The following is a 22,004-nucleotide window of genomic DNA, read 5'->3' on the forward strand; positions in this document are numbered from 1 at the left end:
AAGCTCAGCCATGGACGCAGCTGCCAGGAGGCCGCGAGACGTGTGGGAGGCGGACTCCATCCAGCAGTGGAGAGACCGCGACCCTCCGCTGCTGCAACTCCTGCCGGGCCACGTGGGCGCCTCGCGGCTTCCGCTTCCGGGGTCCGTGCCCGAGCGCTCCTGTCGGGGGTCCGAGATAATAAAAAACCTGCCGCGAAAACCGGTAACTGTTTGGAAGAAACCGGTAACCGTTTAGAGAACATGTTACCGGCTCCGACAGCGGCGCGGGGTTGAGGGAATCTGGGACGGTTCACCAGTGGATACTCGGTAACGAATACGCCGATGGACACGCGAGTATACGTGGCAGACCGCACGCGTCCTGCCACCTCTATCCGCTGTGTGGTGGTGGGAGTGGGGGTGGTGGGGAGGGTGGGGGTGGAGGGGGGGTTTGGGGGTGGTGGTGGTTTCGGGGGGGGGTGATGGTGGGGAGGGTGGTAGTGGTGTTGGGGGGGTGGTGTTGGGGTGGTCTCAGCTGCCGCGCCGGGAGATGGAGCCGGCGACGTCGTCTGGAATTGCGAGTCCCATGCGCGGCCGTGGAGGGCCACTGCTGTCCAAAATTCGCTCTAATTAACGTATTGATCGTCTATGAGTGTCTCTGTGTCTTTGTTGAACGGGGAGCGGTGGTGGAGCAGCAGCGCGTTGCGCTACGAACCCGACGATTCCCGCTCACGGCCAACACCAGTGACGATTATCCGAACCGGTCGTGGGCCTCTTCCCCTGGTCGACTCAGCCTCAAATGAGTACCTGATGCGGTGTGTAGTAAACATCGCCACTGGGGAGACAAAGGCGGCCCGGCGTGATGCCGGCCACCCACCCCCTCGTGTGCCATGCCGGCCTTCACAGGTGCTGCTCGCTAACAGTACTTGCCCCAAATAGCCTGTCACAGGCTACACGGGGGATCTTTGTCTTTCTGTTGAACTTCTTTCGCACCGTACGTAGCCACCCGTGCTCATTGGAGGTGTCAATATTTGATGTCATGCGGATTGGTGCACTTTTACCTTGAGCTGTGGCGAATGTTCCGATGTAGAAGGGTGGATCCCCCAACATGTTTGGGGACTCTCCAGCATCAGTAAACCCGTGCCAGCAATCTGCTGATTCAGTCAGCCAGCTCTGTTGGTGAGAGGCACGAATGCGGTCTAAATAGTTTGTTTATTCAATGTACATTAAAAACCACACACGTGGTGTTTTGTGAAGTCAAAAATAGCAATCCTATTATCTGTAACAGTTTGCAAGAAGCACTTCCCAGGGTGACGCGCACCTCTGGTGAACAACAACCGGTGTAGAAGGACGTCGACGACGACGTTTCACCCTTTCACGTGTTTTTTTCCCCCTCCCCATTCTAGGATGCGCACGGCATGGCCGAGGGCAGGAGCCCAGGCGAGCGAGCGATGTGCGGCTACCCCCGCGCCCTGCTCGCTCGCCCCGGCGGGGGGGCGCCTGGAGCGGCCGCGCGGTTCGCGTGCGGCTCCTGCGAGGGCCTCCTCCGCGACGCCGTGCAGACCCACTGCGGACACCGCTTCTGCAGGCCCTGCATAGCTCGCTTGATCACGTCAGTAACATCGATGCGTCTCAATCCACACGGTTTACCCCGTATTCTTGTACAGGGAAATATAGTTTTGAGGTCCATACGGCGTGTAGCCGTTTCAATACAGGAACATGTTTTTGTCTATTGGTGATGGGACTTTGTACGATGAAAGTTGAGACACGTTGTGACCAACAAGGTCTGAATTGGTCTGTAATAAGGTAGGCACTGCTAAGGGTATATCAATACTGGTGTGCGTCTGTATGCTACTGTGGGGAGCAGTAGTGTAGCGGCGACTCGAGTTCGATTTCCGCTCACGGCCAACACCAGCGGCTATTTTTGGAACCGGTCCAGGGCCTCCACCTAGGTCGTTACGGCCTCAAATGAGTATCTGGTGCAGTGTGTAAACATCGCCACTGGGGAGACAAAGGCAGTCGGGCGTGGTGCTAGCAACTCACCCCCTCATGTGCCATTCCAGCCTTCATAGGTGCTCGCTAACAGCACTTGCCCCAACAGTCTGTTAAGGCTATACGGGGGTCTTTTCCTTATCCACAACCTTGGCAACTCGGTGAAATGTAAAATGTGGTACAAACAGGTGGGTTAGCACGCTGGATTTTGGTCGCAGGCACACAACTACTTTTTATATTACCAGATAAGGCCCACTGAGCTATATACAGTAGCTCTTTTTCATAAGCGACCTGGCTGTCACGAATGATAGCTCAGTGGCTTATCATTTGAAAATGTATAGCAGCCAAATACTCTATGCGTATGTTTCTTAATGTGGAGCAAAAAACCGGAGGACCCAGTGAAAAATCTCCAAATATACAGTAGGCGTCAGGGTTGGGATCGAACCCACGACCTCCCGTATACCGTGTGAGGTATTTAACATCTCGCCACAGCAGTGCCCCCTCAAATTCACGTAAATTATCTTTTAAACCAATATGAATATTTGCACTATTTTAGCCTTAGATTCGATTCCTGTTCACAGTCAACATTTATAGCAAGTGATAACTAGCCCTGGGCACCTACCCCTTCAACAACTCGCACTATCAGACTGGGGAGGTATGGTAAAACAATCCCACAACCAGCACAACTTGGGGTGGCCATCATCCAGCGGTCTATTGAGAAAGGACTCAAACATTAAAAAGACCTGCATGGGATTTAGTGTGGGTTGTTTTGAGTCAGTGGATTCTATGTATGCGTATACCTGTCTTGAGGACTGTAAACACATTTCCAAAAGTCGCATTTTATTCCTATCCATTAGTAATCACGTTGCTTACCTTGACTTATAAAACCTATTTGACAGAGTAGGGCAGCGACATGGCCCAGCGTAGCGTGTACGCTGCTTGTTGCAGAGGCTCGCAGTTCTAATGTGGAGGCCGTCTTAGTTATTACTGGGGGTGTACTCGCCATAATATATGTGCACTCTGCTGCACAGTGGATGTTAAAGATCATGTGACGTAATTTGAAACAAGTAGGCCATTGTGTGTCAGTCACGATCCAAATTTCATGAATTAAAAAAAATACCTGGAAAATCACTCAAGTGGGATTACACAGAGCAACACTGCCTCCCGCTCTGAAACTACTGCAGACTGATTGTGAAGCACTATAAGAATGGCACAAATGCGAAATGTGTAAATTATTTCATTTGAAAGACAGTATTCAAAATAGAGTTTTTTTTGGGTTAGATCGTGTAAATATGAATCTGTCGTTAAACCCGCCACCACTCGACACAGCCAATTAGTAAGGTTTGTCACGTAAACAAAACATGCCAATTCGTTATTAGTTCAGCACACCGGTGTGTTGGAGAATAAACCCACAACATTTACAATTCAAGTCCAGTGGTACCTCGGTATACGTCGTTAATTCGTTCCAGAAGGTAGGACTTATACCGAAAATGACGTATACCAAACAAATTTTTCCCATGACAAATAAAGGGAAAGGAAATAATCCGTTCCAGAGTATAAAAAATGATATTTTATATGGCATATTATACATTAATGGGGTTGTATAAAATTATTTAGACACGACTTATTACTAAAATACATACATAAATGAAAATAAATGCATAAATAAATTGACTTTTTTTTTTTATTACGTCACTTTACCTTGCTGAGAGGAGTAAAAATGACAAAAAACAAGTGAAAATTCACAGAGAGTTATAGCAAGGGTTGTGCACTGAACGAGATCTACAGGCAGACTGAGGAGCGGCGCTTTGTTTTAGTCGTGAACGGGGTATACACGGGTACGCGGTGACTCATCCCGACCCATACAAGTTCTAGCAAGCGCGTCGTATCCCAAGCAAGACGTCGTATCCCAAGACATTTTTTATCGTCAAAACACGACGTATACCAAATTTGACGTATTCCAAATCGGTCGTATACCGAGGTATGACTATACGATGTTTCGCCGGTCATAACTACCACCCTCATCAGGCAACAGCCAGAGTTGTGGAGACATCCTTTTGTTTCAGTCTAAAATAGAGAGATACATGTGATGCCGTCACTTGTGACCCAATCAGGTGCAAAACCCAGAAGGGGGGTTAATGTATTTGCATAAATTACAATGGATATCGAATTTTTTACATGATCTAAACCAAAAAACACCTCTATCTCTGGATAATATTGGTTGCGAATGCCTACATGTTAAAAAGACAGTATCGTTCTAAAGTGTACTAGTACACATATACCCGTTTGATTGTGTTTTGTGTGCATCTCTACAGGCAAAACGTAAACCCGCTGTGCCCACTTTGCCAAGATGAGAACGCAGTGACCACGGAGAGTGTTCTGTCACTAAATAGCGTGGGTGACTCTGTGTCTTTGACAAATGTGCCTCACGCCCATCACTCTCATGCAACAAAACCCCTCATTGTCGCCATTTGCCAACGATCAGATAACCCTGCATGCACCCAGTCTTATCAGATCTAGGAAACTAAGCATGGTTAGAGCCTGGGTAATGCTTGGATGATTGACTGACACGCACAAAGAGCAGGCGTAATAAATGCATTGTTCTGCGCTCTTCCTACCTTCACCAACACACACTGACCAGCATAGAAAATTAAGTAGTAGTGAATCTGGTGAAAAGAAACAGGAAGGTGATGTCTCTTAGCGAGCACTTTGAATTATCCAAATTGACTCAATGAGTGTCAGGACTTGTTCAGGAGGGTCCTGCCAAATTTTTTATAGTAGGGTACAATGTTGTATGTAGTCCCAATTGAGTCAATTGTAGATACATTTTCAGCATGGGGATGTTTGGCCAATGCCACTTACATTGTATGGTTTATTCTAGCTATGAGAGGAAACCGGAGAACCCATACAGAACAGGGGGAGAACATACAAACTCAACACAGAAATGCAACCCAGTTGGGGTTATAAACCTAGACCCTTGAATTGAGGCACAAGTGTTACCACTCCGCCAACCTGCCCACCCTATATGACCTATGTATGACCTTTGTTGGAAGTAAAAAAAAAGTTAATTGTTATGACAATAAGTGGCACGCTGCTTCATAGAGTGCGAATGCTGTTGTTTGTCTAGTAGCGCTGCCTATGCAGATTACAGGTGTGCACCCACCACAACCAGCTCACTTGATATTTTAAGCTGATAATTTAGTCTTGCAATGTACTTTAATGAATTCTAATTTTTTGGTTTACTTCCCAACTCAGTTTTTTCCAGATGCGGCTCTGCGTAGAGAGATGGGCGTATTGCCGGTCAGATGTGTGAGTGAGGGCTGTGAATGGAGAGGCCTGCTCCTGGAATATGATGTAAGGAACATGCACACATTACACACGCAACTTTACACAAACAAAGACAGATCCTCGAGTATGGCCTTAACAGACTGTTCAGGAAAGTGCTGTTAGCGAGCACCTATGAAGGCCAGAACGGCACATAAGGGGGGTGGGTAGCCAGCACCACGCCCGGCCGCCTTTGTCTCCCTCGTGGCAATGTTTTTAAACCGCACTAGGTACTCAATTCAGGCTGAGGCGACGCGCACACACACACAGGGCCAGTACTCATACATGCGCACAGGCCAATACACACACACAGAATAGTACACACGCACAGGCCAGTATACATGCACAGGCTAGATGAGATCGAAAATAGTGAGATGGTGAACATATTCTTCAGACGGGATGAGATGCATTGATATATTGACTGGATAAGATAAATTATAGATGTATTCAGATAGGTTGGGATACATAAAAGATATACAGAAAGAAATGTATTCACTGGGAGGTTAAGCAATTTAGACTAGAATGGATTGAGATGTATTTAAATGACTGGAGAAATTTCAATTGTGTTAAGATGTGATAGGTATAATCAGACAAGAGAAAAAAGCCCCCCCCCCATGTTGGTGAAGCTGTTACTGGGGTGTCCACACATCTGTAATTCCCCCCCCCCCCCCCGTATAGCCTCAACAGACTTTTGGGGCAAGTGCTGTTAGCGAGGTGCACCGATGAAGGCCGGCAAGGCACACGAGGGGGTGGGGGGTGGCCATCACCACCTTTGTCTCCCCCGTGGCGATGACTGTGTCGCCACGACCGCGGGAGCAACTCTGCAAACGCCGCGATCCCCTCCTGGCCCCCACCCTGAGCACACACACACAATGCTTACACGTGCTTCCTTTAGCATTGGCCTTTGTTTGCACAGCGGATTAATGCTTAACCACCCGGGGGGGGGGTATGCGTGCATATTCATATCTGCCGCTGCTTCTTAATCGCAGGTACGCGCATATTCATACCGCCGTCGTTTATTTTGTTTAGCGCCAGCCTTTGTGAGTGAAACACGCGCCTCGTTCGTGTGGTGGTGGTACGCGTGGGTTTGCAGCGCCCCCTGCAGGAAAACGACGGAAAGTGCAGCGTTCATCAAAGATCAAGTTGTGCGCTTATGAGTATATTAAAATTGACATCCAATATTGCTAAACGTTACTTTTGCAGTAATTCAAAAATTTGTAGCAATGAATTGCCGTACTGACATTGTATCTCTACATTTCATTCACTTGCCTCTGAAAGACTACCAGCGGTTTACAGTTACAAATGCAAAGTTCCACTTGTTTACAGCGACGCTCATTGGTTTTTCATGCCGACATTATTGGCTCTTGGCAATAACGACAAACCTTGTGTCACTTGAGGTTGCCTGAACTAAGTGTTAAATGAACGATTGTCAAAACTATTTTACGTTGTTTTGATGGCGAATCCAGATTCATGGCTTCTAAATCTGGTGGGAGAATTTCAGAAGCGATTCAAAAAGGTGAAGAGGAGTCAGAAACTGGCTACGCACTAATTTATTATTCAAACCACAGCCACACTTGTTCCGAAAACCAACCCCGAACACGCGCTTAACAGCCCCATTTAAACCCTCCATCTCCGCCTCGCACGCAGAGTCCGTGACGTCAGCGCCCCTTGACCCCCGTCGAGTGCATTCCCGTGTGATTGGTGTTTGCGCTGTTGAATGATTGCATGTCTGCGGTGCAAGTGCGTGTGGATGGCTCAGACATCCCCTTACAAAGGTAAAGGTGCAGCCTTGCAATTGCTTTGCCACTTCTGGCAAAACGCCAGACTTAAGCGAGTCGGTGGCCTATCCCACGTTGATCAGATGCCTCGAAAATGTAGGTGTACCCACACTTTACCCCACCGTGCCAATCACAAGCATACGTACAAGTGAAACCTGCCGATCGAGTGGTGTACTCATTCATACTTGTTGCATGGACAGAGTTGGGGGGTTAATAAACTATTCCCAGTGTCAACTGCTGTGCTGAGAGTTGGAATAGGACGATGATCTATGGGTTGCAAGTCCATTGTGCAAACTTATTTATTTCGCAAAACACGATATTTTTTAAATAACTTTTAAATCCACACTGTTCAGGAAAGTGCTGTTAGCGAGCACCTATGAAGGCCAGAACGACACATAAGGGGGGTGGGTAGCCAGCACCACGCCCGGCCGCCTTTGTCTCCCTCGTGGCAATGTTTTTAAACCGCACTAGGTACTCAATTCAGGCTGAGGCGACGCACACACACACAGGGCCAGTACACATACACGCGCACAGGCCAATACACACACAGAATAGTACACACGCACAGGCCAGTATACATGCACGTACAGGCTAATACACACAGCACACCCACACCTCTGCACCCCTGTGCGAGTGACGCCGTGCGTTTTTCCTGCAGGCCCACGTGGAGCGCTGTGACTGGGTGCTGGTGCCGTGCCTGCTGGCGGGCTGTGCCTTGCTGCTGCCCCGCGCGGAACTGCACCGTCACGTCGCCCAGGAGTGTTCTGTGCGGCCTGTGCCGTGCGCCGCGTGTGCGCAGCTCCTGCCTTACCGACAGCTGCAGGTGCTCACTGTGCAGATTCTAAACTATAAATTGAACTAATTTTTATGTTACCAGATAAGGCCCACGGAGCTATATAGCTCTTTTTTAGAAGTGACCTGGCCAAAAATGATAGCTCAACGAAGTGACTTATCGTGTGGAAATGTATAGCAACCAAATACTCTAAAACGCATGTTTCCAAAAACTCGGCAAAATACACGCGACCACGGGGAGAGACATTCAGACTCCAAACAGATGACTACGAACTGGGGGTGGAGGTGTGTGGTGTTCTGTGTGTACTGAAAATGTGCCTGTGGGGCAGTTGGGAGGCACCGTGGTAACACCCGTGCCTCACAGCAAGATGGGCCTGAGTTTGATTCCTGACTGGGGTGCCTTTCTGCATGGAGTTTGTATGTTCTTTCTATGTTCAGAATGGGTTTCCTCTGGGTTCTCCGTTTTCCTTCCACAACTAAAATAAGCAAACACAATGTGACTGGTATTAGCAAAATATCCCAATGATGAAAGTTACTCAATTAAAAATTACTCAATTGGGATTACACATATCAACATCGCCCTCTACTGTGTAAACAAGCGTAATGGACGGAGTTAAGGTGACCTTGTATTTAATTATTTGTGTTTTTGTTATTGGTTATTATTCAGAAACATCAACTGCACTGCCGTTCCAGAAGGACTCGTGAATGCAAATTGTGTGGCCAGAAATCAATACCAGAAGACAAGGTTTGTGAAATGAAATTGAAACGCAGACTGCACTGAATGACGATCATATAATGCACATAAAACGGCCGCAATTTGCCACAAAGCGGCATCACCATAGCGGCTGTGCTAAGCTAGGTGCCACACATACAAAGATCTCTATGATGTCTTCGCAGGATGTCGGGGTAAGTGCTGTTGGTGAGAGAATAAAGGCCAACATGGCACAAGGGGGTGGTTTGGCTAGCATCAAACTCAGCCACCATTGCTGATGTTTATCCCTTGCACCTGGTACTAATTTATATTTGTAGGTGATGTTGGCCATGAGCAGAAATCGAACTCGGGTCGCCGGGTATATAGCACAGCATGCTAATCACTGCTTTTTCACTTCTTGTACCACCACACACATGCATACACATTAATCCACACACACATTTCTGTGGTGATGTAGAGGAGTTTCAGATGAGAGAATGCTTCGAGGAGTAGCCCAATCCGTAATCCCTGTCAAGGATCTCACAGTGCTGTAATCCAGGGTTGGCCCTGTCTGGTGTATTGTTGAATTTGACAATCATGGCAAGCATCATTACATAACAGTCATGGTATGTTTTTAATACATATTTCACTGTTAGAAATCTGTAGTACCCGAACATAATTATAATAAATTATTAAAAATAAGAATAGGTTTTACATGTTCTGGCAATAAAACAGGTTTTAAGATGTTCAAACACCAAATAGATACCTTTTGCAAGGCATCAAGTCGCATTAATCGCACATGTGGCAAAACAAACATGCTCTGATAATAAATGCATTGTCTTTGAAATGATTGGCCTACACCAGGGACTGCCTTTATGGCCTTGTCTCACCAGCGTTAGACCAGAGAACGCCAAAAGGAGACTAGTACAAAAACAAAGTATCGGTACACTTATAGCACGGGTCAAGCAGTTATATCTATGCCAGTATCCAAAATATGATCAGAGCATGTTTGCATGTTTTGCCACAAGCATGTGTGGTTAATGCAGACTTGATGCCTTGCAAAGGTATCTATCTGGTGTTTGAACATCTTAACACCTTTTTTATTGCCACCAAGGGTAAAACCTACACTTATTTTCCATCATTTTGGATACTGGTAACAAGGTCTCATAGATATAATTATAATATATTGCGTCATTCATGCAAATTGAATCTAAAAAATGCTGCAGAATATGTAATGCGCACAGAGGTGTAAAAAACCACACACAAGTGGGAAAACAACCAGAATCTGGTACCAACATTTGGCTTAGCTCCTTGATCCTATCTTGTGATTTTTGGCCAAATCCATTTAAGCCATCATATAGTGCGTCTCTCCATTGACCAAGAGGGGTAGAACACTAAGTTTTGTCCGAATGGTTACAGGCTAGATATGTGGCTGGAGTGGCAATTTAGATTTTAGTTTATGTTAAAACCCACGTGTGTATTAGAATTTAGGTATGGAACAAATAACCTTCCCATGTCATCAGTGTGCCACCTATCCCGCTACTGCCTCTGCCCCCCCTGAACCTATTCAGCACAAGCTTGACTTACAATGGGATTTATGTTTTAAGAAATCCGCATTTGCATTAAAGGATACTGTCCATGAGTTAAAATCCAGACCCATTGAGGTCCTTGTCCACAAGGATTTGAATTTTTTATAAGGCTTGACCCAATGAGTTCAAGTCAAACTCGGTCTGATCAGACCCAACGTGATTGTCCCATTAGGCTTGAACCATACACACCTGAAATGTATTTGCATTAACCTAAACGTTAAAAAAAGAAATATAACTCACTGGTACTTACGTGGCCCCTTGACAGTGATGTGCTTTCCTAACTACTGATTTAATTTATGTTTTTACAGCCAATATAATTCATAATTTACTTTTTTAGTTATGCCATGTAATCTATCCAAATTTTGCGTCGTTAACCCTCCACAACCCATCACGGACAAATTAAATAGTCACGTGTACATGAGTTTAATGACGCACCAATTATTCTTTCAGCTCACCGGTGAGTCGAAGAGCAAATTTCACAGCCTAATTTTGCATTTTGGTATGACAATTCACTTGAGACTGTGTCAAGCATCGAGACAAGATGCAGCTAGTCAGAATAATGGTCCAGAAAGTTGAACCTTAAACGCTTGTGCACACGCTTGTACGGTCTACCCTTGCGATGACCATTATTGGGTGTTCGAGGTTCTTGATAACAATGTTTGGTGTGGACAGTGGCAGCACCACGAGGAGCGGAGGTGCTTGAAGAATCGCGACACCTGCCCGTACTCCCCGCTCGGCTGTCTCTACAGGGTGGGTGCTGCGGTGGGTTGCCCTGGGCTTGTGTGATGTCTGGCTCATGATGACATTGTGGTTCAAGTCCGAAGCCCACCCTGGTTAATACTGCGGATTTATTAACATAAGAATACACGCCGTCTGCTTCACAGTGAATGTCAAAGGTGCCTTGATGCTGTTCTATTTGAGTATTGTATCGGCATCTTGGTCCAAATGTATACAACTTCCAAAAGTTACCCTTAAATTACTCATCTGGGATTACAGATTAACCTTGCCCTTTACTGACAGACTAATACCCGATTGTACACCAGATCCTGAGTCACCTTGTGTCCACAGGAACAGCTGCCCTTTCGAATGTTTGAGATGAGGTGTGATTGATGTAAGTTGATAATCGCATGTGTAGTGAGTCCAACTGAGTCACAGACGTTGTCTTTGGAGCAACACTATTTATTCCAGTAACTTCAACATAACATAACCTATGCTTGCGTGTTGAATGTCTATCTAGACACGCTATGGCAGAACTAGACACAGTTCGCTATCCCGGCCCGGACCACGAGCTGGGTCCCGGACCGCGTGGCTAGAGGCTTCTTTTACCCGATTTGGATCTTCTTCACCAGCAACATGAAGAACCCCGAGCCCCTCATGGGGCCCCCATTATATCCGCCCGGGCTGGTGCTGGCTCCGCACCTCGCCCCGCCCACCTTCTAGCTCTCTCGAGCTTTTTCCCCGAAGGTTCCCGAGAGCTCTTTTATTCAAAGTGACCGCCCAGCGGCCCCCGTCCACCGGTGGCCCCTCTCCAATATCATCCGGTCACGTGTCGGCAGGTCAACCAGCTTATCATGCCCCAACGTAACCCTGGCTGGCTGACACTCCCTCTCGCTCCCTCACCGGGAGCCCGCACCGCACACTGTACGTGGTGCCTCCGCGCTGACCAGTGCTCACCCAAGCCCCGCTAGGGCTGGTACTACACCCAGTAAGCGGGCTACACATATTGCCAACACATCCGCCGTGCCTTCGTAAGCCCGGCACCACACAGTCACATACACAGTCACTACACATGTAAAGCACTCTTGAGAGGCCCCGACATGAAGGGCACTCTATCAAAAACAAATAATTCTTATTATCGGGCTTAGAAACAATGCTTGGGACACAGAGGTGTGATCCTGGTCTCAAATTCTTTATTTGTCACGATGGCCAAAGGTGACTAGGTGTGGTGCTAGTTTTGATTCAGTCTATCAACTGTGATGGTCATAATAAAAGCAAGTTACAGATCATCAATGTTATATATACGAGGGAAATACAGGGCGAGCAAAATAAGTGCAGATTATCTTCTTGGTTCTTTCAGTAAAGTCACGTAGAAGGGAAATAATAAAAAGTTAACAATAAAATCATTCTCACGACGTTTCGGCCACAACGCAAGCAGCCGTCCTCAGGTGAAGAACAGGTCTGTCGGAAAGACAGTGTCTGAATGAACACCACCAGGCTTGGAAGCGTATATTTAAGCTGGGTTGGAGGGGGAAGAGCGCCTTGATAAAGGAATTTGCATATCAAGAGAAATTTAGCATATTTATGGGAAATGCAGATATGGGATTAGTCACTACTTGTGAAATGCGTAGGAGGTGGGCGGGGGGTTTTCAAAGTCATATTATGCCCATGCATTATGCAGGATTAGCAGCATCAAAGGGAGGGAGTAGGGTTAGCATTAATAAAGGGAAGGAATGTTAATAGTATGGAGCTGCAGCAGTTAAACCACCACGTAAGAAACTAAAATATAAACTACATCAGTATCATCAATATACTAAATATACTCTCCAATAAGCTGAGCTACTAACAGTAAGTCATACATTACAATTTTATGTCGCAAAAAATATAATATGCCTCCAGCTAAACCTTTTCCTCTTACATCACACGGGTCTACCCCGTACTATATATGTTTTATTTTTATTATTTTATTATTTCCCTTCTATGTGACTTTACCGAAAGAACCAAGAAGATGAATCCCTGCAGTCACGAAAGCTTTAAATCGAAATTTAAGTGCAGATGAGTGATGGAGACCAGTTTTCAGCAATTACGAACTCTATTACACACAATTTGGATGTATGTAGCATCCACAAATAATTACAACCTAAAGAACAATGGGAATTTTATAGCGAGAGAGAAGACATAGGCAAAGGAAAAAAGCAAGGTCTTGAGTCTGGACTTGAACAGAGGCAGGGAGTCAACAGCACGGATGGCGGTGGGGGGCGGGTGAGATGAGAGATGAGAGGGGAGAGGTAGGAGAGGGTGGGAGGAGAGTCGAGTGAGATCAGAGGGGAGAGGTAGGCAGGGGAGAGTGGGTGGAGGGTCCTGCAGATGGTGAGTGTGATCTTAACTTGATCTGAGGTTGTACTGGGAGCTGGTGGCAGGAGAGGAGTGTTGACTGGAATGGCATCTTGACGTGCGTTTTAGTTGATGTAATTGTAATGTAGAATTTATTTTGAGCTGTATAATTTTTATCGAAATTTTGGGGAAGGTTACATTTGTTCCTTTGCACAAGTGTACGGTTTTGCAGCATGTGAATATGCAGTTGGTAAAAGGGTAATCCATGGATTTCTTATGTAAAATAATAGTGTGAGCTAAAGTGTCTATGGCCAATGCAATTAACTGAATGTTATTCTGCGTCTGGTTTCATAATCAGCACACAGATTTGAATGTTGTGTTCGTGTTTTGCAGGGCCACGGAGAGAGTTTGCACGATCACGAGAAAAACTCGGTGGAAGTTCACCTCGCCATAGTCTACGACGCCTTCAAAAAAACATTCGAGCAGCTTATCAAGGGACACGCGGACAACATCAAGCATCCACATAAACCGACTCTCGACGAAACGCAATGTTGCCTCTCAAAGACGAGAAACCACGCGCAACAGCAAATGCAGGCACCGCACGCATGGTCGCACACCAGTCGTTTGGCAGCAGACGAATTGTTGAAACAGCTGCAAAGTTTAGAAGCAAGAGCAGAAGCCTTGAAGAACGAGTCCAACGCATCCTTATTCTTGTCGCCATCATCATTACTATCTGTCCGGAATGTGCGCACCGTGAGAGGTGGAGAGGGGTTTGAGAGAGGAGGTAAGCATTATGACATAACAAGCAGCTGTTTTTACGGTGTAACCCAGGAATGGTGACACGGTCCAACGGTCATGCGTCTGCCACTTGTTGCACAGATTCATGGTTTGAATTGACAGGAAGGGAGTTGAAGGAGGGAGCCAGTTTAAGAGAGTGAGTTGAAGAAAGGATTGATGGGTGTATTCATCATAAATGTAATACATACCCTCTGGTTCTCAATGGACGTAAAGGATCTCATGATATTCGAAACGAAAGGCCATTGTGTGCCAGTGTTATAGTCTAAACTTGCCAAATCTATAAAAAGGAATCCCACAAATTGATAAAATGGGATGACACATAGCGGCAATCATCGACCCTTCCTGGCCAACTCATGCCCATTTTCAAGCTATGTGCAGTCACCTTGTGCCACCCAGAGACAGCTGCCACTGAGGGTTCCCTTTCAAATGTGTTGAGATTAGATGCGGTGCAAGTTGCTTATCACCTGTAAAGAGCTTCGAGATGCCCTGACGCAAAGGAGGGTGGCTCTTTTATATATATATTTTTTTTATACATATAAAAATCTCATCATATTGAAACCCCCAATGATGTGTGTTGGTGCCCGTCAGTCTCAGCTCGCCTTGTGGCCGCCGAGGCTCAGCTGGCCGCGATGGACAGGCGAATGGAGGAAGTCGCAAAGCGTGTGGAGAGAGACGTTCGCGTGTCGGAGGCCTCCACGCGGCAGGGGAACATCGACCGAGACGGGACCGCTCGCCTGCAGAACAAGGTGGCGAGCGCAAGAACCACAGCACACAGTCTCTGCTATGGCCACCTGTAAACAAACCCACACACGGTGACGTGTAGATGCACCGGCGGCAGATGTACGTATGTGCGTTGAACCTCTTTCGCATCATACGTAGCCAACCGTGTTAATCGGAGGTGCGGAAGGACAGATTTATAAACTTCCCAACAGGAAAGAGGGGGTGGCAGGAGGGGGGGGTCCTGAGATTTCAGGCTTTTTAAATAGGGGCCCTACTAAATTAATAAATGACATGGATTATTAATTTTGGCCGGATCGCCACACGAGTAAAATGGAAATGTAAAACCCTCCTTCACCCGACACAGCCGAAAAATGTAAGTTGTCACGTGAACAAACGCACCAATTTGTATCACTCTTCAGCACACCACTAACTTTGGAGAGCGGTCCACAATATTACACAATTTGGTTTGAAGTTTGTTTAAATGTGACGGCTTGCTTAACATCACACCATCATGCTGAATAAATAATCAAATGTGCGCGTTCATGTGACGACTTCATTTATTTGCCTGCGTTGGGTGGAAGAGGGTGTACAACACACATTGGCATTTTAATCACGTGGCGATCTGACCCAAAAAAACAATAATGAGTCATAACACATAAGTTTAACACGTCGGCTTTCGCGACCAATATCCATAATAGATTAAGCTAGCTGTAATTACTGCTGAAACGTCGTACTGAGATTGTAAATGTTGAGACTTGGCTCTCCAACACACCGGTGTGCTGTACTAGTGACGAATTGGCACGTTCAGTTCACGTGACAACCCTTACTAGTTGGCTGTGTCGGGTGGTGTTTTAATGACACATTTATATATTTACGCGATCTAACCTAAAAAACCTCTATTTTGAGACATAACATCGGTTGCGAAAGCCCACATGTTAAACATTGAGCGTGTTCTCTCTGGTAAACATCACTAAGGTACCAATTTTCAGGGTTTCGAGAAGGTGAGGGGTGGTGGCATCGCCCCCATTGCTCCCCACTCAGATCCGCCGATGAGATCACAAATGGCTACCAATGCACATGTGCGCATTGGTGACACGGCACGCATTGTTACGATGATGCGTGCAGGTAAATCGATGCTTACGCCTAAGCTCACAGTTTTACATGCGGTGCTAAGATAGACGTGAATAAAATAAGTTACATATTAAGGTATAAAACACAGTTCAATATTAACTAACCGTACACACATTGAAGACTGCGGCCGTCTGGGAAGCTATTTCGATATTAGGAAGCCACTGGAGCTCACTTTTAAATCTATATTGAAAACTAATTTCTTTAGAACTGCTTTTTGTGTTTAGTTTGTTGTACTTCGCCCACACCTCCGATTAGCACGGTTGGCTACGTACAGTGCGAAAGGAGTTCAACATACATAATGTATCGCCCAGCAATACCGCGTTCGATGCTTATTGTAGAGGTTCGCAATTTAAATCCAGTAGGCCTGAGTTATTACTGCGGGCGTGTTAACCATAAAATTATCTGCGCTGTCTGCTTCACATTGGACATGAATTATCTCGTGACGTAATAAAAAAATAAGTCCTTGTGTGCCAGAGGCAAATTACATCAAGGGATTGTCAAACGTCCACTGTGAAACAGACAGCGAAAACTTTATGGTTAATACGCCTGTAGTAATGACCAATTACAAGCGGTAAAGGTGCTACCGCTGGGCCGTATCACAGCCCTAAGTTGTGTGTGTAGACCTTGGAATTGTATCTATGTTCTTTTGTTCTTCACATATACTTTGTTCGTCACTCTTCTCCCTGCCCATGTGTCGTTCTGCCCTTCCTTTCAGATGGCCCGTGTAGAGCACAGTGACCAAGAGACAGAACGGAGTCTCTTGGGATTAACACGTAGACTGGCTGAATTGGAGAACACTGCCTACAATGGCATGTTTTTGTGGAAAATTAAACACGTGATCAACAGACTTAGGGAGGCAGGGAGCGGTGCTGAACACCCTCCACAAATAGACTCCCCAGGTTAGTGCTGCTGTTAACGTTACAGTATTTAAATTATAACTGAGCATGTAATTATTTATCATTATTACACTTGTCTAGTGTAACACTTTCATGAGAGTACTGCCAACTTTCCGCAGTGGGGGGCCGATGTTTGCTACGTGCAATGACATTGAATAATTTGCGGGTCATTTTTCAAATAACAATGATGAGTTTTTGACATAGCGGTTTACACTGGGGGCGTTCAAATCTCGCTTGGGATCAGTTTGAAATGGGATTGATAAAATAATTGATATGGTGGTGCGTGTGCTGCATGGCACCCACAGTTGAGCTGTATTGGTGCTCTTTTGAGAGATACAAAAACAATTAACACAAAATGGAGTGAAATAAACCAAGAAAGATGGAGAGAGACCGGGCCACGTGGAGCTACAAGGAGCTCGGGAGGCTGCATGTAATTATTTTATTATTTAGCCGACCTGTTTGCTGTTCATTTCTGAAAATCAACTTGCATTCTCCAACCACCATCCCCTGTGTAGCTTTCTTCACCACACGATATGGCTACAGGTTACGACTGAGGCTCTGTCGTAGCGGTGAGCACGTGTCTGCGTATGCCATGCTGGGCCCTGGACCTTATGATGCAACATTAGCCTGGCCATACCAGCTGAAGGTAACCCTGGCACACCCAACCCAACATGAGTTCCATGAGTGTAGCACTGACACAAGTGGAGATGCTCCCAATATTTCACATCTCCAGCTGTTATATACCGTGAGGTTGATACCTTTGAAAGCTGGCCCACCAAATGAACCTAACATATACTAAGTAATTTAAACATCCACTATCTCCATACTTGCCTAGATTTTAGACCAATTAAGACTCGGACACAAGGCTACAGGATAGGTAGGGTTGGGTGTGCAGGAATCGTGGGAAGTGAAACTAGGCAAGGCCATGGCACTGGTGGAGACTTGGCTCAGCCCAGCTTGGACTCCAGCATGGGTCATACCGATTCCAATGTGTATTTCTATTGCCATTTCATTAGAAACTAAAACAAGGTCCTGAAACTGACTTCCCATGACTCGGTAAATGGTGCACATGGACATCGTGATGCGATGGCTGCTTCTGAGAGTGGCCCAACTCGCACTTCACCAAGGGAGCTGCGTCGTCTGGGTGGAGCTCGCAGGCCTCGGCTGTTCAGTGATCATGGAAACACGGTGTTGGTCACACAGTAATCCTCCGACAGCTGTGCATGTCTTTGTTACATGGGGAGTCCAGTATGTAAACGCTCGTGATTTGTTTGTTAGCCAGCTAATGATATCAGTTTGTTATTATGATTATGCATGTTTTCCCAGGAAAGTCTCAGTCTCACAGTCTCAGGACTCGTCTTCTTAGGTTTTTTCGGTAAAGTCACGTAGAAAGTAAAATAAAATAAAAACAAAAATCACGACGTTTCGGAGGCAACACAAGTCTCCGTCATCAGGTGGGACCGTCACAGCCAGATTAGCTGTATCAAGTGAGGCAATGATTCAAGATGTAATCCCTTAAAAGCGAGTTGAGGGGGGAGGGAGAGGGAGGGGGGAGCTCATCAGACTATGGTAGCCAATGAAAGGAACGTATCGGGAGGGAGGGGGGGCGAGGCCAAAAGGGTGGGCGATGGACGTGGAAGCGCTTGTGCCCAAGCGGCCAATTACTGCACACGCCAACACAATGGAGCGATTGTGCGCAAGCGGCCAGCCACTGCACCCGCCAACACAATGGGCAGAGAGGAGGAGGGGGAGGTCAAATACACATGATAGACAAAAGAACGAAAATGATGATGGGTACAAACTTAGGGGGAGCTCATCAGACTATGGTAGCACAAGCGCTTCCACGTCCGTCGCCCACCCTTTGGCCTCGCCCCCCGCCCGCCCCCCCCCTCCCTCCCGATACGTTCCTTTCATTGGCTACCATAGTCTGATGAGCTCCCCTCTCCCTCCCCCCTCAACTCGCTTTTAAGGGATTACATCTTGAATCATTGCCTCACTTGATACAGCTAATCTGGCTGTGACGGTCCCAACTGATGACGGAGACTTGTGTTGCCTCCGAAACGTCGTGATTTTTGTTTTTATTTTATTTTACTTTCTACGTGACTTTACCGAAAAAACCTAAGAAGATGATTCCTTGCAGTCACGAAAGCTTCAAATCTAGAACTCAGGACTCGTTTTTAGAAGGGTCCTGCCACGTTTGTTTCACATAGTGTAAACTTGAAATATGCAAAGAGAATGAGACGTATGAGGAACCACAGACAAGCAGGAAGACAGCCAGGTGTTGAGCCGGCATCAACAATTGGCATTCGCTCGTTGCATTGTGTGACCCCAATTTAGTCATTATGGCATTGAGATGTTTAGCCAAAATTACATTGTTGGGGTTTTTCTTTTTTTACACTCAAGATTATTTTACAGTAAAGATTTGATGAATGCTATTGTTTGACTCTTATGTTTCAGACAACCATCTCCATACAAAACCCAGCTCAGAGAAGAAGCAAAAAAGTATCGTTGAACATAAAGCCATGGACTCAGCCATCAAATCCGTCTTTTGTGCGCCCCTCAGGGGGGTGGAATCCACCCTTCGGGGAAGTCGGGTTCCTTCAGTTTTCCAAGATGCGGGATTACGTCACCAGCAATGGTGAAGAATGTTTGTTTTTAAAGGCAGAGGTTGAAGACACTTAAAATACCCGGACCCCAACTTGCCAAAGTGCAGTTGCCATCGCCGCATGTGATGAATATGCAAAGTAGGTTACAGTTGTAAAATGATTCATCTTTGAGCATGGTCGGTTTTGCTCAGGCGAGCCGTGTCATCGTTTGTTCCGACGGGGACCGTGTGCAGCTGTGACATTGCTGGATCCGCACAGACGTCACCAGATACCACGTAAAATGCTGCTCAAAGATTAAATGTTTGACACAGGATTTCCTTTTTAATGTTTTTTTATTGAACCCAAATCAAGTCAACTTTGGGCACATGAGCATACAAGTAAGGCTTGCGTGTCTAGGGATTGCGTGCTTTGGGTAGTCTTTCATCCCTAGACGGGGGCTTGGTAAGGTGTAAGGATTTTATTTTTAGAATTAACGATGCTATTTTAAATCTCTCTTCACGCTATAGCAATGCCATCGCGTTAAGAAATCGTGTGCCAAGTACAGGCACACCTTCTTGCGTACATTCGACTTACGAACTTTGAAGAGACCGAGAATTATAAGTTAAACCGCCGCGCAATAGATGGCGGTGGTGGCATCTACATCTGCAAAACATGAAGAATCAGTGGAATCTTCATCAACAGATTATGCAACTTTTAAAGCATGTGTTTAGTGTACATGTACAACATGTTTGGAATCGACAGGAGTAAAGTTGGACTTAGGAACAGATATCTGGAACGTAACTCATTTTGAAGTAGAGGAGTCCCTGCAGAAACAAAAACTGGATCTGGTTAACAGGTTTAATAGTTTATTTTCAGTAACCTAAATGTGAAAAAGTTTTGCTCTGGAATGATAACCAAAAAAATGATTTCGTTACTGGTTTAATACCATAAAACTAATTGCATGTTGGGTTATCCCAAACCGTACCCAAAACTCTTCACTTTCTGTTGGCCATATATGAAGATGCAGCCAGCTTCATATAAAGTGAAATGGCTGAATTGGTATTCTGCTGCCATTTGATGTTTAGCATGCAATGACTGTATACAGTAATACACGTGTATACAGTAATACATTAAATTAAATATGCAGGAGACGTAGTGTCAGTATTTCTAGATGAGATCGAAAATAGTGAGATGGTGAACATATTCTTCAGACGGGATGAGATGCATTGATATATTGACTGGATAAGATAAATTATAGATGTATTCAGATAGGTTGGGATACATAAAAGATATACAGAAAGAAATGTATTCACTGGGAGGTTAAGCAATTTAGACTAGAATGGATTGAGATGTATTTAAATGACTGGAGAAATTTCAATTGTGTTAAGATGTGATAGGTATAATCAGACAAGAGAAAAAAGCCCCCCCCCCATGTTGGTGAAGCTGTTACTGGGGTGTCCACACATCTGTAATTCCCCCCCCCCCCCCCCGTATAGCCTCAACAGACTTTTGGGGCAAGTGCTGTTAGCGAGGTGCACCGATGAAGGCCGGCAAGGCACACGAGGGGGTGGGGGTGGCCATCACCACCTTTGTCTCCCCCGTGGCGATGACTGTCGCCACGACCGCGGGAGCAACTCTGCAAACGCCGCGATCCCCTCCCGGCCCCCACCCTGAGCACACGCACACAATGCTTACACGTGCTTCCTTTAGCATTGGCCTTTGTTTGCACAGCGGATTAATGCTTAACCACCCGGGGGGGGGGGGGGGTATGCGTGCATATTAATATCTGCCGCTGCTTCTTAATCGCAGGTACGCGCATATTCATACCGCCGTCGTTTATTTTGTTTAGCGCCAGCCTTTGTGAGTGAAACACGCGCTTCGTTCGTGTGGTGGTGGTACGCGTGGGTTTGCAGCGCCCCCTGCAGGAAAACGACGGAAAGTGCAGCGTTCATCAAAGATCAAGTTGTGCGCTTATGAGTATATTAAAATTGACATCCAATATTGCTAAACGTTACTTTTGCAGTAATCCAAAAATTTGTAGCAATGAATTGCCGTACTGACATTGTATCTCTACATTTCATTCACTTGCCTCTGAAAGACTACCAGCGGTTTACAGTTACAAATGCAAAGTTCCACTCGTTTACAGCGACGCTCATTGGTTTTTCATGCCGACATTATTGGCTCTTGGCAATAACGACAAACCTTGTGTCACTTGAGGTTGCCTGAACTAAGTGTTAAATGAACGATTGTCAAAACTATTTTACGTTGTTTTGATGGCGAATCCAGATTCATGGCTTCTAAATCTGGTGGGAGAATTTCAGAAGCGATTCAAAAAGGTGAAGAGGAGTCAGAAACTGGCTACGCACTAATTTATTATTCAAACCACAGCCACACTTGTTCCGAAAACCAACCCCGAACACGCGCTTAGCCCCATTTAAACCCTCCATCTCCGCCTCGCACGCAGAGTCCGTGACGTCAGCGCCCCTTGACCCCCGTCGAGTGCATTCCCGTGTGATTGGTGTTTGCGCTGTTGAATGATTGCATGTCTGCGGTGCAAGTGCGTGTGGATGGCTCAGACATCCCCTTACAAAGGTAAAGGTGCAGCCTTGCAATTGCTTTGCCACTTCTGGCAAAACGCCAGACTTAAGCGAGTCGGTGGCCTATCCCACGTTGATCAGATG

General features: G+C 46.1%; 1 protein-coding gene across 3 annotated transcripts; it reads left to right on the forward strand.

Annotated features, from left to right (window-relative positions):
* Positions 1-151: 151 nt before the first annotated feature.
* LOC144934717 (TNF receptor-associated factor 2-like) lies at positions 152-19,919 on the forward strand. 3 transcript variants are annotated; one of them, XM_078860772.1, is made up of 12 exons: positions 152-306; positions 1,383-1,588; positions 4,284-4,362; positions 5,224-5,322; positions 7,729-7,893; positions 8,530-8,607; positions 10,815-10,904; positions 13,587-13,977; positions 14,580-14,737; positions 16,558-16,741; positions 17,254-17,384; positions 19,196-19,919. In XM_078860772.1, the coding sequence occupies exons 2-12, from the start codon at positions 1,395-1,397 to the stop codon at positions 19,418-19,420; spliced, it is 1,794 nt and encodes a 597-aa protein (XP_078716898.1). In that variant the 5' UTR covers positions 152-306; positions 1,383-1,394; the 3' UTR covers positions 19,421-19,919. The 3 variants fall into 3 exon arrangements, with proteins under 3 accessions (XP_078716898.1, XP_078716900.1, XP_078716901.1); XM_078860774.1 differs by having other exon boundaries at positions 10,815-10,892; XM_078860775.1 differs by lacking the exon at positions 16,558-16,741 and having other exon boundaries at positions 19,196-19,315.
* Positions 19,920-22,004: the final 2,085 nt, after the last annotated feature.

Source organism: Lampetra fluviatilis, chromosome 11 (assembly GCF_964198595.1).
Source record: "Lampetra fluviatilis chromosome 11, kcLamFluv1.1, whole genome shotgun sequence".
NCBI lineage: Eukaryota > Metazoa > Chordata > Hyperoartia > Petromyzontiformes > Petromyzontidae > Lampetra > Lampetra fluviatilis.

Excerpts from the sequence above, each read along its gene's own strand:
- LOC144934717 (XM_078860772.1), top strand. The coding sequence starts at position 1,395 with ATGGCCGAGGGCAGGAGCCCAGGCGAGCGAGCGATGTGCGGCTACCCC. Across the intron at positions 1,589-4,283 it reads TGCATAGCTCGCTTGATCAC|GCAAAACGTAAACCCGCTGT; the intron begins GTCAGTAACATC and ends GCATCTCTACAG. Across the intron at positions 17,385-19,195 it reads CCTGGCCATACCAGCTGAAG|ACAACCATCTCCATACAAAA; the intron begins GTAACCCTGGCA and ends CTTATGTTTCAG.